This window comes from Micropterus salmoides, unplaced genomic scaffold (genome assembly GCF_014851395.1).
Source record: "Micropterus salmoides isolate LMB-PRFRI ecotype aquatic unplaced genomic scaffold, ASM1485139v1 Ms_hic_scaffold_14, whole genome shotgun sequence".
NCBI classification, from domain to species: Eukaryota; Metazoa; Chordata; class Actinopteri; order Centrarchiformes; family Centrarchidae; genus Micropterus; species Micropterus salmoides.
The window spans coordinates 151311-170601 of NW_024040485.1; the positions used below are offsets into that span (position 1 = coordinate 151311).

General features: G+C 40.6%; 1 protein-coding gene across 1 annotated transcript in view; it reads right to left on the reverse strand.

Moving 5' to 3' along the window:
* Nucleotides 1–19291, reverse strand: part of cdh12a (cadherin 12, type 2a (N-cadherin 2)) — a 150844-nt gene that overhangs the window by 15613 nt on the left and 115940 nt on the right. The window contains 2 exon segments of the mRNA XM_038717161.1: nt 8022–8136; nt 8707–8828. Coding sequence (XP_038573089.1) covers nt 8022–8136; nt 8707–8828 — 237 coding nt within the window.

The following is a 19291-nucleotide window of genomic DNA, read 5'->3' on the forward strand; positions in this document are numbered from 1 at the left end:
TGATCACATCTGCACCAAACTTTATATGTAGGATGACAGTCCCGCCCTGAACACATGTACATGCCGACATTCACCCACAGTCACAGCGCCACCTGCTGGCAACAGGAAGTAACCTTTAACGAAACAGCCCCAGCCACACGTTTGACCTACATGTATGAAATTTCTGTGGCACGAACTCCTCCTAGGCGGTTAGTCCAATCGATTTCAACTTTCTGCTGTGCCTTCTAAAGGCATTGAAGATGAAAAGTTGTGCTATCTGTGAGTTTTCGTCAATGGGCATGTCCGTGGCGTCGATGATTCGCCATGAAACAGGAAGTTATTATAACTTCAGTGTACATGCTCACATCTGCACCAGACTTTATATGTAGGATGAGAGTCCCGCCCTGAACACATGTACATGCCAACATTCACCCACAGTCACAGCGCTACCACCTGGCAACAGGAAGTGACCTTTAACGAAACAGCCCCCGCCGCACATTTGACCTACATGTATGAAATTTCTGTGGCACATGTATCATGTCCATACGTACCAAAAAGCCTCTTGGAGCGATGCCCTAAACCCAACAGGAAGTTGGCCATTTTGAATTTTACAGCAATTTTTTGGATGATTTACACACTCCTTACTCTTTAACGAACTCCTCCTAGGGATTTAGTTGGATCGACTTCAAATTTGTGCTGTGCCTTCTAAAGGCATTGACGATGAAAAGTTGTGCTATCTGTGAGTTTTCGTCAATGGGCGTTTCCGTGGCGTGGCGTCAAAGATCAACTCTTCGCCATGACACAGGAAGTTGTCGTAACTTCAGTGTATATGCTCACATCTGGACCAAACTGTACATGTAGGATGAGAGTCCCGCCCTGAACACATGTACATGCCGACATTCACCCACAGTCATAGCGCCACCTGCTGGCAACAGGAAGTAACCTTTAACGAAACAGCCCCCGCCACACGTTTGACCTACATGTATGAAATTTCTGTGGCACGAACTCCTCCTAGGCGTTTAGTCCAATCGATTTCAAATTTCTGCTGTGCCTTCTAAAGGCATTGAAGATGAAAAGTTGTGCTATCTGTGAGTTTTCGTCAATGGGCATGTCCGTGGCGTCGATGATTCGCCATGACACAGGAAGTTATTATAACTTCAGTGTACATGCTCACATCTGCACCAAACTTTATATGTAGGATGAGAGTCCCGCCCTGAACACATGTACATGCCAACATTCACCCACAGTCACAGCGCCACCACCTGGCAACAGGAAGTGACCTTTAACGAAACAGCCCCCGCCGCACGTTTCACCTACGTGCACGAATTTTCTGTGGTACGTGTATCTTGTCCAGACGCACAAAAAAGCCTCTTGGTGCGATGCCCTAAAACCAACAGGAAGTCGGCCATTTTGAATTTTACGTCAAATTTTGGATGATGTACACACTTCGTACTTTAACGAACTCCTCCTAGGGATTTAGTCCGACCGACCTCAAATTTGTGCTGTGCCTTCTAAAGGCATTGAAGATGAAAAGTTGTGCTATCTGTGAGTTTTCGTCAATGGGCGTGTCCGTGGCGTGGCGTCAAAGATCAAGTCTTTGCCATGACACAGGAAGTTGTTGTAACTTCAGTGTACATGCTCACATCTGAACCAAACTTTACGTGCTTGATAACTCACCCACCCCGCTATGGAGGACCGATCCTGACACAGTCAGAAATAAATACAGAAATAAATAAGTGCTCAATAAATAAATAAGCATCCAATTAAATACACAAAAAATAAAGTAAATAAATAAATGTTTGTAGTAATTAAATTATACAAGGAGACATAAATGTATATATTTTAATTAGTGCCTTTAATACGCCTTTAATAGTGCCTTTAATAGTATTATTATTATATATAATAATAATACCTTTACTTATTCACCTTTGTTATAATTACCTTATTTGTTTATTCAACTTTATTTATTACTAATTTTTTAAATGTATTTATTTATGTGCGTGTTTTAATATTTTTGTCTGTTTTATTTATTTTCACCCATGGTATTTATTTCTGCCTGTCCTTTTTAAATTTCTGTATGCATTTCTGCCTCATTATGCAAATGAGGAGGGGCTGTGTCTCAAGGGGTCATCTTCTCTGCTATTGGTGGACCAGTCAGACAGGAGAGCTCCTACTCTGCCTACAGACATCAATGATCTTGCCCCTCACACAGTCAGATGGCTTCCTTCAGTGCGCTGAGGTGTTTAACAACTCTGAAGACAATACTACCAGCCATGTCTTCCTTCTCTTTTCACGTAGACGCTCCGACAGACAGTGCTTTCAGTTTGCTGCATGCATGGACACAGAACTGCGGTATAGGGAGAAGCACACGGTCAGCTGGCTGCCGCTAAATCTGGAGTGCACTCGTATTCAATTCTGTATGGTAAATTCAGTTTTAACGGAGCAGAGCGAGTTAGAGACTTTTTCTGTCCGTTTCTCTCTTTACAAAGACGCATGTTGCAGTCAGAGTCTTCTCTGAGATGCGATGCGAGCACGACATACAACACAATTTATCAAATTACACAACGGATATACAGTATGAAATAAGATTGATTGGATTATACTCACAGGAAGTATAAAACCTGTTACATGCGTCTATTAAAAGTAAAGTAACACAAAAATGTCAGGGAAATTATACCTTCCTACCTTTCTGATAGGAAGCCTTCTTGAGGTGGTATAAAACATTTCTTCTTATATTCTGATTTGAGTTGTGGACAACTATGACCACATGAATTTAAAAAATTAAACATTTCACTGCCCAAGTCAGCTATAACACAAGTCTTGTTCATCAGACTACATGCTGTGGACAGATTTTGTCCCAGGATTTATTATGCATTTCTTCTTCTTCGTTGCATGATTTAGAATAATAAGGTGAGAAATGGGTCTATTCTGAGTTCATCCTGCACTGCAGCAGCTAATAAAGTCCATTTAATCCCCAAAACGCTTTTCTTTTAGGCAGGCTGGAGCAGAAAACAACTCACCTTTCTCAAGTTGTACAGTAATGTCACATGTGTATGAAGGTGGATCAAACAAGCTAATCTTAAATGTCAAAGTAGAGAGGAGCCTAGTAGGCCTATTTATTTTCATTCATTACACAATATGAATAAGCTATGCAGACAGTTGTAAAGAAAGAACATCTTTTTCTTCTGTTCTCTACTTGTTATAGTTACACAGTATTAGGGGTGTGGGCTGTATTAAAAGTATCCACTGTTCTCCCATGCTCTAACACACAGTAACGATGAAATGTGTGCTGTTCTCACATTCTCCCTCTGTATGTACACATAAACAACAAGGCAGGGAAATATAAAAGGAATTTATTTTATTGTTTGGGTACATTATTGTTCAGTGTACATGCTCACATCTGAAACAAACTTTACGTGCTTGATAACTCTCCCACCCCGCAGACATCTACATGCCAATACCGATTTATATTCATAGCGGCAAGTGCTATGTAGCTCCACATAGGGGACACAGGAAGTGACATATAGCACCTTCATGCGGCGTCGGAACCGCATAGGAAATTCACAGCCGCACCGGCTGAATGTGCAACTCGGCCGGCTCACACCCGGACGCGCTACAAGTGCGACGGCCCGCCCAACGCTGCTTGCAGCTTTAATTCTTCTTTACATTTCACTTATTATTCATATTTCACATCACACTTTCATGTGAAAGTGTGATGGTGTATCCCTGTACTTTAAGATCTTCTTGTAATTGAAATATTTCAATATTTAATTTAATCTTTTCAAACTCAATATTTTCTTTTTCTGCTTTAAACTATAGTGTTTCCTGTGTGAGCTTCTCAATTTCAGCTGTAAATAGTTGACATCTCAGTGTGTTCACATCCTCTTCTGTGCCAGGAGCAGGAAGCCTTCTGCTGCCTTTAGCACACTTAGCTGGTGGTGGATGGCTGCTGGGCCAAGATGACAGTCGAGTTGTCGGTTTTTGTCGGTTGATTGTTGGTCACATCCGGTCCAGTAAAGGTGGGCTCTGGCGGTTGGAGGGATGCTGGTTCAAGCAGACATGCTTCTGCAGATGGGGGGAGAGGTTGTTCAGCTGTATGATAGGGGGCTGGTGCTTCGGTTGCTGTTCCACTCTCAACCCCACTGGAAATGCCGCTCACTGAGGGGGAGTCCTCTCCCACAATGTCTAACACTAGCGCTGAGTATGGCCCCATGTTTGGCTTTGGTCCACCTCCTGCTGGGACATTTCGTGGAAATCAACGGCTTGCATTTTTAGGTCGCTCCACTTCTTCCTCACATCTTTTACATCCCTGTGCTCCACACCTTTTGCATTTATGGTGTCCGTTATATCCTCCCATATTTGTTGTTTCCATTTATTTGTTACAAAGTTGTTTAATTTCGATTCCAATGATTTTTTGTTTTGTTTATATTTTGATAGCAGGAAGTTTTTTTTTCTTGGTCTACGGTCAGACATGGCCAAATCCCTGAAACAGTACACAAACGTTAACTTAACATCAACATATCATTACAGTAGCCTATGTTACAGGGTAAGCAGGTATAGGCTAACTAAACTTGACATTAGACACTAACATTATTGTGTTGGCAAGCAAGTATATTGGGTTACATAACTCTTTAACTTACAACTAGGCCTACTAATTTATAACAGTTTGCTTGTGTATGTTATCATTATGTGTTCGTTATAATGTTACAATTTCATCTGTCTGTCGTAGGCTACGGTACTGTTCATTACAGGTACCGTTATATTACGCCTATGTTGTAGTAAATGGTTTTACCACTTGATGTCACTGTCATAATGCTTTGTCCTTGTTTACGTACCTGTTGTTGGTGTTTGGTGATTAACAGCTATTTTAGCCATTAGCCTCTTCAGTATTGGAAAAAGTTGAAAGAGAGAGAGACAAACGGGCGAAAAAAACGTAATAAATGCTCTAGAATAGTGCTGTTCACTGATTGACAATGGGATGCGTAAACGTCATTTTCTGCGACACTGTTTTGATTAGTATGGACTTTACGCCAGAGTAGCTAAGATGAACCTTACGTTTCGGTGGTGCAACCAAACATCGACACAACTTAAGTCTCAGTATATACCCTGAGAGACATCACAACTAACTAGTTTCAACGTATCGTTTAGTGTGGACTTTGCACCCTAACTTAAGGTAGAACTTACATATTGCTGGTGCAACAGGCTGTAGGTCTGTTGACATGCAGATCAAACAGAACGTCTACACCAGACCAGTGGCACAGATGGGAGTTCTAACTGCTTTTCCTAAAGGAACAGAATATAGTATTCAAGCTACAGGCATCCCAACACGCCTTTCTATGAAGCAAATGTACTTGTACTACATTTAAAAAGATTTTATTTTATGTTTTATATTTTGACAGGAATAATTTCAATGGGTTTAAAGGAACTGAGGTAAAAAAAAACGTGTGAATCAACCTTTGGAAATTTAGGTCTATAAAAATTATTCATCTGATTATGAATAAGAAACTCTCAGACAGATTTCTTACCCACTGATCTTACTTTGACACAGTTTGAAGAAATCACAACAAGAAGTTCAGCAGCAATGAATGAAAGGATTATGATAGAGTCAGCACTTTATGGCAAACTGAATTTTATGCCAGCAACATGTTCCAAAAAGGTTTGGACAGGGCCAACAAATGACTAGGAAAGATGTGGAATGCACAAAAACATTTTTTTGGAACATTCAGCAAGGTTAATACATAATGAGTAATAGTTTTATGATTGGGCATAAAAAGGGCATCCTCAGAGGACTCAGTCCTTCACAAGCAAGCTTTGGGCAGGGTTCATGACTTTGTGAAAAACTGCATGGGCATATTGGCCAACAGTTTAAGACTTGCAAAGATTTGTAGTCCACCACTAACACCCTTCCATCAATCTTCGCAGGGCAAATGTGAAAGCCAGTTGATGGGAACAGCAGTGACAAAGGCACAATTCAATACAATAAGTCAGTCTGGAACAGAACAGGAAATTACTCAAACTCACACACTTTTCATCTATTAACCTCAAGCTGGTCAGATTTTTTTTAATGAATGAAAATCTTTCACCTCAGTGCAACTAACTTTGTGAAGAACTTAGATTTTCCTCTGACATAAATAATATTACACATTTCATTACTGTCACATATTCATGTTTGTCACTGGCTTGACGGGGACACATACATGCAGTACAGGATGACCCAGGTACTAATTTGGAATCCACCGTTTGAAAAGATAGTAAACCAAATGCATTCTGCTTGTGTTTAAACATTTAGTTAAGCTACACAAACAGTCCACTCACTGAACGAGGCTGCCGATAAGTTAAAAGAATTATGACTTGTTTTATATGACACACACTGAAAGATTTCTATAATAAAATAGTGTTTTATTTTCCGTAACCAAGCAGCGCATCACATCCACACGCTGCGCACAGCGTTTGGCTCGATAAGGCAACAAACATGTGATAACAATACATGAAGCTATGCTCTCTATTTGCTCGACTGACGCATTGAAAACAGCATCAATTTAAATGTAATTTGTCCACCTGTTCACCTTATTTATGAGAATAAATTGCACTGCATGCAAGTATTAATTAATATGATTCCGGATTCCGTGTTCTTTTGCAGAAACAGATATCTCCGTTTGTGTTTATTATCCTCAATCTGGTTATTTTTATGTCCGCTGCAAATGATCTTAAATGATTTTTTTTTTGCCCACTTCAGGGAAAATAAAGGGGGACAATAAACAAAAAATTTCTCAAGCTAGGGGACACAAATGATACAGCCTAAAATATATAGGATACGTGTAAACAGAGGAAAGCCTTACTACAATTATTAGTGTAGCATGGAGACTGTGATGTTACCAAATTGCCATGACTTTTTGTACTTAATCTTTTCTCTGTCTTTTTATCTGGCCAACAACACTCAGCAATAGTTGTTTAATATGAGTTAGGTTCTTAAGTTTACCATCTGTCATATTATCCTAATTATCTGGCATCCTCCCCATAGTATTTTAGGTTTTTTCTGGGACAGAGGACGCCCTTAGTTATTCAACTGCAGAAAGCCAACTAATCTGCCACTTAACATCATAGTGAGCAAAACCTGAACACAAAGGTAGATCTACAATATTAGCCCAAGATCAGTTCACACACAGGCTTATCGCCATGTTAGTTGTAGTAAGAGATGCACTGATTACATTACATTGTCGATTATTGAAAGGTCTGACCTGCCGATTCCGAATATTTCTTTCTAACAACTATAACTGACAGCATACACAAACATCTTTATGTATTTTTCTTCTTTTTTCTTTATTACAACTTTTCTTTATTGGAAAATTCTTTTTTATTAGGATCAGCACCAGCATAAATTTTGGCTATTCTTACTGGCGTCCTTCAAGTGTATGATCATAATCAAACACTGATTATTAGATAACATTCACATTTTCACTGTATGGAGCTGTTTTGCTACAAAGCTACAAATAATATCCAACAAATTAGGCCATTTTAAAATATATTTTAACTGACAATATTTGAAAGAATACCCTATTACCCTATTTATATTATTTTATTTCTAATCTCACTATTTTAATCCTAATTAATTCTCCACCATATTTTAGTGTTTACTTTCAAACATCAGGAATCTGCTCTCCTTGCTTTTCACTTCAGACACAAAAGCACCTCTCTCTCTGCCTGTATCTCTCTGCTCTGACTTTATTTGTCAGCAGTTTTATAAAATAGTGAAAAAATAATAATATAAAAAATAGTGAAGTCTTACATCAAGCAAGAAAGGAAAAGAATTTAACTTTCAAAACTGCAGTTTGAACATTAAATAGATCTTCCTTTTACTGTATTCAATTAAACACAGGTCAAAGAGCCTTTGCAAATCACAGCATTCTAATTTTACACAGCATCCCAACATTTTTGGAATTGGGGTTATATAAATATATCAATTATACCCATTTTAAAGTATTTAGCTAATGAAACATAGTAGTCATAATACAATACAACTGTTGATAACCACAATCGCTTACTTCCAAAATCTCGAACAGTGAAGTTTCTGTTGCGAAGCTCTTTGGGGGACTTGAAGAAGAACCTCTGGCCGACAGGAGGAAGGTCTTTGTCCACAGCACTGACTATCTGGATCACCTGGTCATGGAAAAAACAGAGAATCTGCCTAGCACACTGAATCAGAGAACCCTAGAGAGAAGTTTGTGACTTCTAAATTTAAGATTGGTGGTTTAAATCTTTGTTCAAATCTCTTGGCTGGCAGGGCAAATGTCGAGAAGGAAAATGGTAGGTAGGTACATTTGTCACAATGTAACAGTTTATATAGTGAAATTGAGTTTTGGAACTCCAGAAGCAATTATAAAAATGGTAAACAGAAATAAACTATCATCACTGGAGCAGTGCTGGGGATGAATTTGAGCTTAAAAGTCTGATAGCTTGGGGAGGAAAGCTGCTCTGCAGTCTGGTGGTGTGGCAGCTGAAACTTCTGAAATTGAAACAGTAACTAATGTTGTTTTGTTAATATATAATTCAATTATATTCAGCACTCTCTGAAGTATTTGATTATAGGAGAGTGTATGGCTATATCAGATTCAAAATAATAAATTGTTACCATTTAAATAATACACGTGTGTAACAATGTTCCACACAATGAAATTAGTCTTGATATGCAATCAACAGATCATTTCAAGCAGAACTAGTTCAGTTTACCTGTCCGACTCTGGAGTTTTCACAGACGAAGGTATCTGAAAGAACTGTCAGCTCAGGAGGGAACTCGTTCACATCCAGGACGTTGACTGTCACTGACACTTTGATAGACAGCAGAGGGTTGTCTGTAAGGGTCAACATGAAGTTGTATATGACTATGACACAGCCAAATGTGTTAATCCAACAAAATGACAGTGAGTGTGTATCAGTGTGGCCTTAGAAATGATGGCTACAGTGTATACACTGTGAGACATCAAGACAGTATTTCCATATATAATAAATATATAATAAATAAATATATAAAGTAACTAAATATAGTCAATGGGTCAAGCCAGAATTTGGTACCACCTAAGGTGACAAAATCTCATTGGTACTAGTTTGTTTGACTTCAAAACTTCAAAACCTCATCCCAACTGTGAGGTATGGTGGAGGAGGAATCATGGTTTAAGGCTGCTTCGCTGCCCCATGGCCTAGAAGGATTGCTATCATCGCGGGAAAAATTAATTCCATTGGTTGAGGTTATTGCTGTCAAAGGAGGGTCAACCAGAAATTAAATCCAAAAATGAAAATGTTTACAACATGAAAATATATAATTGTTTGTGTGGTATTAGTTTAAGCAGACCGTGTTTATTGTTGTGACTTAATTGAAGATCAGATCACATTTTATGATCAATTTATGCAGAAATCCTGGTAATTCCAAAGGGCTCACATACTTTTTCCTTTAACTGTTTATGGTCATGCTAATAGTTTGAAAAGTTTCCTAATGTTGCTGGCCATCCTGGAAATCTCCCACAAACTCAACATGGCTCAGTGACACCATGTTTTTCCTCCAGCTGTAGAAAATTACTTTCAAAGTGTCAACAGACCGTTTTGGGTATATATACACAATTTGTAGGTAACCCCACCAGATTAAGACTTATAAGACTTGACATCAAATATCTTTTTTGGATAGACAGGTGGGGTTGGGGGGATGTTTCATTGGTTTCCTGTGTTGTTTCATTTTCATTCTTAGGGCCCGTGTCCACCAAAGCGTTTTTTTCTGACGCCAGCATCTTTTTTCAATAATTCCAATGGGAGCGCCACGTTTTTCCAAGCTGGTAAAAACGCCAGCAGCGTGACGAGGCGCTGAGCGTCTTTTCCGCGCCGGACGCTGAGCGTTTTTTTCCGGTCGCCGAGAGTTGAAAAATGTTCAACTTTGGGAAATACGCTGCGCTCGTCACTGTCACTTTTTACCCAGCTGTCCAATCACAGTGCAGGAGGGGCGGGACAAATACCACAACGTAGCAACGGTTACTATCCTGGAACGGGGCTTCGTCCTCTTGGACTAAACGGTGGTACTCGCCGAGATGTTTCCTCACCCACAAAATTATAAACCCACATATGGCCAGTCCGTCCTCTCTCTCTACCTGCTTCAGCCTTTTCTTCATACAGAGCAAGGGCCAGAGCAAGTACTCTGCTCTGTGTTGACATTTTTACATCGAGTAGGTAGAACTACTTGCAATCACGGATTTTATTTATCATAGCAGTCAGAAAGCAGGCCTCAAAAACTAAACCTTTCATGCTTAGAGATGCTGCTGTCGGTCATTTTAAACATCATGTGCGCAATAAAGTCACAACAAATATATACACGGGGCATTTAAGCAGCACAAAAAAAACAATGTATAAACTTGACATGACAAGACAGAGGAAACTCTCCAGAAGGCAGAGCATTCAACTTTTGGCTTCTGAAATAATTTAGACGCTCTGAAGGAGCTCAGGATGGATCAGGAGGATGCTGCTTTACTCCAAACACTGTGTGTGAGAGCTCTTGGATGTGGAGAAGAACACAGAACATGAATTAACATTTGATCCTGAGCGATCCTGTTGCTTGTCAGGAAATTTTAATATTAAGTTATGTTGCTGTGCCTTGTGCGTAAATCCACACAGCGTCTCTTACCATCGGAGTAATGCGCCCCTAAAATAAGAAAAAACAGTGAAATACTATGCCGTTGACTTGACAATGGTGCACTCGCTTTCTGCTGCCTCAAAATAGCATTGCAACAACAATTTGCCTGAGTGACCACATCTCATTTTAAGATCAACACTCCCATGGGTGCATAATTTGCATAATTTGCTGTTTAAATAACGTGGGCACTTGGCGTGAAAATGACAACTGTGTCAGTTGGAAACTCGCAATGACACTTGTGCTGCGCTGTGAGCCGCTTTGTGCAAGGTGTAAGATAGGGCCAACAGAGAGCTAAATAGAGCGAGTTGGGGTGGTGGAGAGCGACGATCATGTATGCACTCTGAGAGTGCGCGAACCCAAATGCTAGTGCGCCACAGTTCTGGTCGTCCCCAGGGTCAGATCGTCTGAGTTGTACTGTAACGTCCTGTGTCTGACGCTGAGGCTCCATGAAATGACTTGAACTGTGACGCAATGGCATTTGGGCTTTCCATCATGATAATACGCTCACAGACTGGAGACTAATTTGCTTGCTACAGGTCACAGGAGTGTACATATGTTAGTAGGCCATTACCTGGAGCTGTTTCATTAAAAGTAACAAAAGCTGGTTGCTGTTTTGACACAGTGGAGATCATATTTTATCACATTTTATTCTTTTTTTGGCTTTATGTTCATTGCGTTTCCATAGCAGCTGTTTTATTTGCAAATTTGATAAAACCTGGGCAATAGTAATTAATAATAAAATATGATTATGGTTTATGGTTATTTAGGCTTATTGGCTCGCATCTGCCATCAAGGCTATTTTTCAAAATCACATCAGGTACGGTGTGGATGGATAGAGGCTAATTGTGCTAAATGATAATCTATGGTTACAAATGTGAAAAACCCCTTTTTTCCCTTTCTCTTACTCAGGGATTTGTTCCAATGTAGGCAGTCTTGCATGAAGACATAAAACTAAGCCTAACTAGACCATATCAGGTGTGATGAATCTTTAAACACTGCAGAATTAACTCAGTGGAGCTGTTTGTGGCTCCAGGTGATCACAGCTGAGGGAGGTGCAGTGCAACACCTCCTGGTCATTTTCTGTAAATCCTTTTCATGTGCTTGCTGTTGGTTCAATGCCATCAATCACACTTTACTGTCCAGAGCATTTACTAAAATAAACCTTAATCTGTGAGGCTAGACTAAATAACAGAAACATCTTTGTTTTATTCGCTACAGTTTGACAGCACCACAAACTACATGCTCCAAACTGATCATACAGTTGAATCGCCAACCTCTATTAAACTGTTAATCTCTTAATCATGAAGGGGGATTTATTGCATTATGTAATTAGTTTTTGATAATAAACTTTAAACTGAGTGCATATTTTTGTGTAGACATTGCATCGTCTTAAGGCAAAGAGGAATTCTTTGGTAGACACTTAATTTTGAAGAGTAGCCTGAAGCACAAACATAACTGATAGAGCACACTATCTAATCAGAAGCAAGGGGTTGATGAAGTCCCACCCACCAATGAAAGGAAACATTGAGTAATAAATTTGTTTTGAAGAAAGGAAAAGAAGACATTGTGCTGAATTCGGTTTTTTTGTTTGATAAAAAAAACAAAAAAAACGTTTTGGGCAATGTCAATGTGTACTTTGTGTGTTACACTTGATAAACCTGCAGAAGATACACTTGGGCGATTATGAGAATTGATACCCAATTATGAATTAATATTCATAAAATCAAAATTTTCCTCATTTCAGGGCACCACCGGAGTTGTTATAATCCTAGAGTCTCCGGACCTCTAGGTAGTTTTAATAATTATACAATTATTACTAGTGATCAGTTAGTTAATAATCGCTCAATTATCTTAAATCAGTCAGTCAGTCTCATATCTAAAGGGTCAATTCTCTTGGCAGGAACTAGAAATAGGCAACACACACAGCTCTTGATTATATTACAGTGAATTTATTCTCTAACTAATGTGATAAGACGATGGTTGGATACAGGGAACATAAACATTTGCTGAACAATGAGCCTGGAGGTTCGATTGTGGGAAGCATTTGACTCATACGGCATAGAAGAGCTAATGAAAGTAAGCTAATGCTATAATTTAGGAGTTAAAATGGACATGTGATCACAGAACGTGTGAAATCTTACTGCTTGTCGACAGCCTGCTTTTGGCCTGTTGCTGGTCCCACGCTAGCAGCCCAATCCTGGCTTTTTGCTAGGGATTCTCTGGGGTTCTCCGTGTCTGATTGAAAACGCCTCCTCCGTCTGGCAATTCGGCTGTTTTCAGGTTTCCTTCGTTGTAGCTGGCGAGACCACGTGGCTTGGTCTGACCTCGGTGAAGTTGGCTCGACGAAAAAGGCTTAAAATGGAACTTGGTCGTTCCTGAATTAGTCCAGTGTAACTTAACGGACTGATAACTTTAACAAACAAAAGAAATAAAGAAAAATAAAAACAAACTGAAGGGCAGATCGATGTCGCGGCACTTCAGGTGTGTAGCTTCAGGCGAACAAAAGGCCTGTTTCGCTGGCCGAGTCTGGGCGTTGCCTGGCGAGGCACGCCAAACACGTGCCGAAGCGTCCAGAGGGCCGAGCAGAGTGGAAGAGGCCAACAGCGAAGAGAAGGTCGAGAGGTCGCGTGTCGCTCTTTTGTTGCCTGGGGCGTGGTTCCCCATGGGGCGTCTCAGGTTTCCCAAGGGACTGCCTTTCTAAACTTAATGTCTAAAAAGAAATGTATTTACACGTATTATAATCAAATATTTTCCACAATCGAACCTCAATGGTCGAACGGTTGTACTGTTCTAGGCATTTGGTAACAGGAAACAATTGTCACATTACTGGTCAGGATATTTATACATTAACGGCATTTCCGACGATGGTATGTAATACTTATTTCGTCCACTTGGGGGAGCTCAGGTTACATGAGGAAAGCTTGGATTAAATCAAAGATCGTCTGGGAATATTGTTGATTCATCCTTAAATTCAAGCTGGCGATTAAGAGTATAGTAAAACATTCCTTTGTCATCATCTCTAAAGAAATTTTGTAGGAAAGTATTATGAACAAGCACTGATTACATCAGATGAAGGAGTGTCTTGCTGAAAATAAAAACACTGCACAAGAGACTTCTAACCTTCCATTTCTCTCTAAGGTCCTGGAGAAAGCAGTTGCTAAACAGCTGTGTTTAGCAACTACTTTCTACAGAGCAATAGTTTATTTGAGGATTTTCAGTCAGGATTTAGAGCTCATCATAGCACAGAGACAGCACTGGTGAAAATTACTAACGACCTCCTTATTGCATCAGACAAAGGACTTGTCTCTGTACTGGTTTTATTAGATCTTAGTGCCAATTTGATAGCATTGACCATCAGATCCTATTGCAGAGACTGGAACATTTCATTGGCATAAAAGGAACCGCTCTAAGCTGGTTTAAGTCCTATTTATCAGATCGATTTCAGTTTGTACATGTTAACGATGAGTCCTCCATGCATGCAAAAGTTAGTCATGGAGTTCCACAAGGATCTGTCCTCGGACCAATCCTCTTCACTTTATATATGCTTCCTCTAGGCAATATTATCAGGAAATATTCCATAAACTTTCATTGTTATGCAGATGATACTCAGTTATATCTATCGATCAAACCAGATGAAACTCATCAGTTAGCTAAACTTCAAATGTGCCTTCAGGTTGTTAAAATCTGGATGACCTGTAATTTTCTAATGTTAAACTCAGATAAAACTGAAGTTATTGTTCTGGGGCCTAAGCACCTCCGTGACGCATTATCTAAAGATATAGTTTCCCTTGATGGCATCGCCCTGGCCTCCAGCACCACTGTGAGGAATCTTGGAGTTATCTTTGATCAGGACATGTTGTTTAAGTCTCACATTAAGCAAATTTCAGGGCCGCCTTTTTTCACCTACGTAATATTGCGAAAATCAGGAACATACTGTCTAAAATGATGCAGAAAAACTAGTCCATGCATTTGTTACTTCTAGACTGGATTACTGCAATTCCTTATTATCAGGCTGCTCAAAAAAGTCCATTAAGACTCTTCAGCTGATCCAGAATGCTGCAGCACGTGTTTTGACAGGAGACAGGAGAAATATGATCTCTTTTCCTGACCAGGAAAGGGATCATATTTCTCCTGTTTTAGCTTCTCTGCATTGGCTTCCAGTAAAATCCAGAATAGAATTTAAAATCATTCTTCTTACCTACAAAGCTCTTAATGGTCAGGCACCATCTTATCTTAAAGAGCTCATTGTACCTTACTACCCCACCAGAGCACTGCGCTCCCAGAATGCAGGGTTACTTGTGGTTCCTAGAGTCTCCAAAAGTAGACTAGGAGCCAGTGCGTTCAGCTATCAAGCTCCTCTCCTGTGGAACCAGGTTCCAGTTTGAGTTCAGGAGGCAGACACCATCTCCACATTTAAGAGTAGGCTTAAGACTTCCTCTTTGATAAAGCTTATAGTTAGGGCTGGCTCAGGTAGTCCTGAACCATCCCTTAGTTATGCTGCTATAGGCCTAGACTGCTGGGGGATTTCCTATGATGCACTGAGCTCCTCTCTCCTCTACTTTCTCTCCCTCTGTATGCAAGCTCATCCCATTATTGCATGTTACTAACACAACTTCTCCCCTTTCCGTAGTCTTGTGCTTTCTCGTCCCTCTCCTCTCTCTCTCTCTATCACTTCCTGCAGGTGTTTCTGACTCTGGAGCTGTGGAGTCTGGATCTGTGGCTACGGGTCACCTGCTGCCCCCGTGTTCCTGCTCGGCACCCTCTGCTGCAACAGCTATTGTTGCTGGTCCTATTGTTGTTATTGTTATTATAATCATTAACATTACGATTGTTATCATTAACACTAATATAAATATCTGTACCATTTTTCATTTAGTCTATAGCAACATCACCTTTACTGTCTGTACCTCTGTGTGTATATTGTGTAGGCTGCCTCCCTCCCCTCTTTCTCCTTCCATCCCTCTCTTTTCTCTCTCTTTCTCTCTGTTCCTCTCTTGCCCTCTCTCTCTCTCTCTGCTTGTGCTTGCTCTTGGTGGGAACTGTTGGGCTTCTGTAAATAGCATCATAGAGTACGGTCTAGACCTGCTCTTTTATGAAAAGCACTGTGAGATAACTGTTGTTGTGATTTGGCGCTATATAAATAAAATTGAATTGAATTGAATTGAAGTCCTGCACTCCTTAGCTATCCAGCCCCTGGTAGTCGGTGAGGACCGGCCTGAGTTAGCCTCTGGTAGCCGTCCCCCGGATCTCCTGAGCAGCCAGAAAAGGGTGGCTGGGCGACTGTCCGAAGCAGGAATAGTCGTAAGAATTCAAAGCCCACGGGTCACCACCAACCTGTTCACGTTTCACAGATTTTCGCCACTCAGCGACACACCTGCTGAGAAACCAACTCTGATTATTGGCAGCTCCATTTTAAGAAACGTGAAGTTAGCGAAGCCAGCAGCCATAGTTAAGTGCATCCCTGGGGCCAGAGCGGGCGATATTGAGTCTTATTTGAATCTGCTGGCTAAGGATAAACGTAAATACAGTAAGATTGTTATTCACGTTTGGCGGTAATGACTCCCGGTTATGCTAATCGGGGGTCACTAAGATTAATGTTGAATTACGGTGTACATTGCAAAAACAATGTTGGACACCGTAATTTTCTCTGGACCCCTGCCAAATCTGACCAGTGATGACATGTATAGCCGCATGTCATCATTTCGCTTCTGGTTGTCGAGGTGGTGTCCTAAATGAATCCACCCCTCCCAGTCATATTTAATACTCACATTCCTCAAGGCACAGGCCGAGGAGGTGGAGTTGCAGCTATCTTCGACTCTAGCCTACTAATCAGCTCTAAACCTAAACTAAACTATAACTCATTTGAAAGCCTTGTTCTTGGTCTTTCGCACCCAAGTTGGAAATCACTGCAACCAACTGTAAATGTAAATGCTCCGTACTTGTATAGCACCTTTCTAGTCTTTTAGACCACTCAAAGCGCTTTTACACTACATCTGCATTCACCAGTCATACACATTCATACACTGAGCCTAAGTGCTCAAACGGAAACTAACAATCACACTCATTCATACACAGCCACCATGGCCAACCCGCTCTACCTCCTGAGCCACAGCCGCCAATTGTATTTGTTATAGTGTACCGAGCACCTGTTCCGTACTCTTGTCAACTTTAGTCCTTAAAGGAGACCTATTAAACTGCTTTTCCAGTCATATATTGTAATTCTGTGACTCCTGTATGGCAGCTTTGCATGTGTAGTGAACAACGGTGTGGATTTGTGCATTTTACATAGAATAAATTTGGAGCTACCCTAAATTCCTCTCTCCTCCCCAGAGAAGAAGGGGGGGGGGGGGTCAAAGTTGCTTTCTCTAAGTGCTGTCCCGACCATAAAACTGGCACCTTTTTGATTCTGAAGCTGATAACGCGGGGCCTGACTGTTAAAATTTGAGTAGTTATGTTAACTGTTGTTGCTATCTGTTGTTGATATTAGTGCTGAAAAGAAGTTACTTGTGCAGTGTTTTTATTTTCAGCAAGACACCCCTTCATCTGATGTAATCAGTGCTTGTTCATAATACTTTCCTACAAAATTTCTTTAGAGATGATGACAAAGGAATGTTTTACTATACTCTTAATCGCCAGCTTGAATTTAAGGATGAATCAACAATATTCCCAGACGATCTTTGATTTAATCCAAGCTTTCCTCATGTAACCTGAGCTCCCCCAAGTGGACGAAATAAGTATTACATGCCTTGTCGGAAATGCCGTTAAATGTATAAATATCCTGACCAATAATGTGACAATTGTTTCCTGTTACCAAATGCTTAACCTAGAACAGTACAACCGTTCAACCATTGAGATTTGATTGTGGAAAATATTTGATTATAATACGTGTAAATACATTTTACTTTTTAGACATTATGTTTAGAAAGGCAGTCCCTTGGGAAACCTGAGACGCCCCATGGGGAACCACGCCCCAGGCAACAAAAGAGCGACATGCGACCTCACGCGCTCGCTTCTCTTCGCTGTTGGCTCTCTTACACTCTGTTCTGCCCTCTGGACGCTTCGGCACGTGTTTGGCGTGCCTCGCCGGGCAACGCCCAGACTCGGCCAGCGAAACAGAAAGGCCCTTTTGTTCGCCTGAAGCTACACACCTGAAGTGCCGCGACATCGATCTGCCCTTCAGTTTGTTTTTATTTTTCTTTATTTCTTTTGTTTGTTAAAGTTATCAGTCCGTTAAGTTACACTGGACTAATTCAGGAACGACCAAGTTCCATTTTAAGCCTTTTTCGTCGAGCCAACTTCACCGAGGTCAGACCAAGCCACGTGGTCTCGCCAGCTACAACGAAGGAAACCTGAAAACAGCCGAATTGCCAGACGGAGGAGGCGTTTTCAATCAGACACGGAGAACCCCGGAGAATCCCTAGCAAAAAGCCAGGATTGGGCAGCTAGCGTGGGACCCGTGCAACAGGCCAAAAGCAGGCTGTCGACAAGCAGTAAGACTTAACACACGTTCTGTGATCAGATGTCCATTTTAACTCCTAAACTAGAGCATTAGTTTACTTTCATTAGTTCTTCCATGCCGTATGAGTCAAATGCTTCCCACAGTCGAACCTCCAGGCTCATTGTTCAGCAAATGTTTATGTTCCCTGTATCCAACCATCTTTTTATCACCATAGTTAGAGAATAAATTCACTGTAATATAATCAAGAGCTGTGTGTGTTGCCTATTTCTAGTTCCTGCCAAGAGAATTGACCCTTTAGATATGAGACTGACTGACTGATTTACATGACATACATTGACATGACCATATGGAACACCGGCTCCGTCTGGCTCGCTATTACGTAGAAGGGAGCCGTTGGTAGACAACCTCATCCTATTAATGCATGTTACTAACTTGACTTCTTCCCTTTCCCGTAGTCTTGTGCTTTCTCGTCCCTCTCCTCTCTCCTTCTGTCACTTCCTGCAGGGTTTCTGGCTCTGGAGCTGTGGAGTCTGGATCTGTGTTTGCGAGTCACCTGCTGCCCCATGTTCCTGCTCAACATGCTCTGCTACAATTATTGTTATTATTATATTTATTATTATCATTAACATTATGATTATTCTTAACATTAGTATAAATATCTTTACAATTACTCATTCAGCCTATAGCTTACATTACCTTTACTGTCTGTACCTCTGTGTGTATATTGTGTAGGCTGCGTAGCATGGCATCAAAAATTGATGATTCACCATAAAACAGGAAATTGTTATAAATTCAGTGTACATGCTCAGGTATGTTCCAAAATGTACATGTATGATAACAGTCCCACACTGAACACATCCATATGCCAACATTCACTCAAAGTCATAGCGCCACCCACTAGAAAAAGGAAGTGTCAAATTTCACGCTGTTATGTACTACTCCTAGCAGGTTGGCCGCACCCACCTCTAACAGTCTCAGAAGAGATTTAAGACATTGAAGATGCTCTGTTGTGAAGATTGTTGAGTTTTCGTGTAATGGCTAGTCCATGTTGTTGTTGTTTTTGTTGAAGTTCGATGCTTTTCCATCAAACAGGAAGTTGTTGCAATTCTTTGTACACACTCTGTACCAAATTTCATGTTTGATAAGGGTCACGCCCTGAACACATCTAAAGGATGGAATTTAAT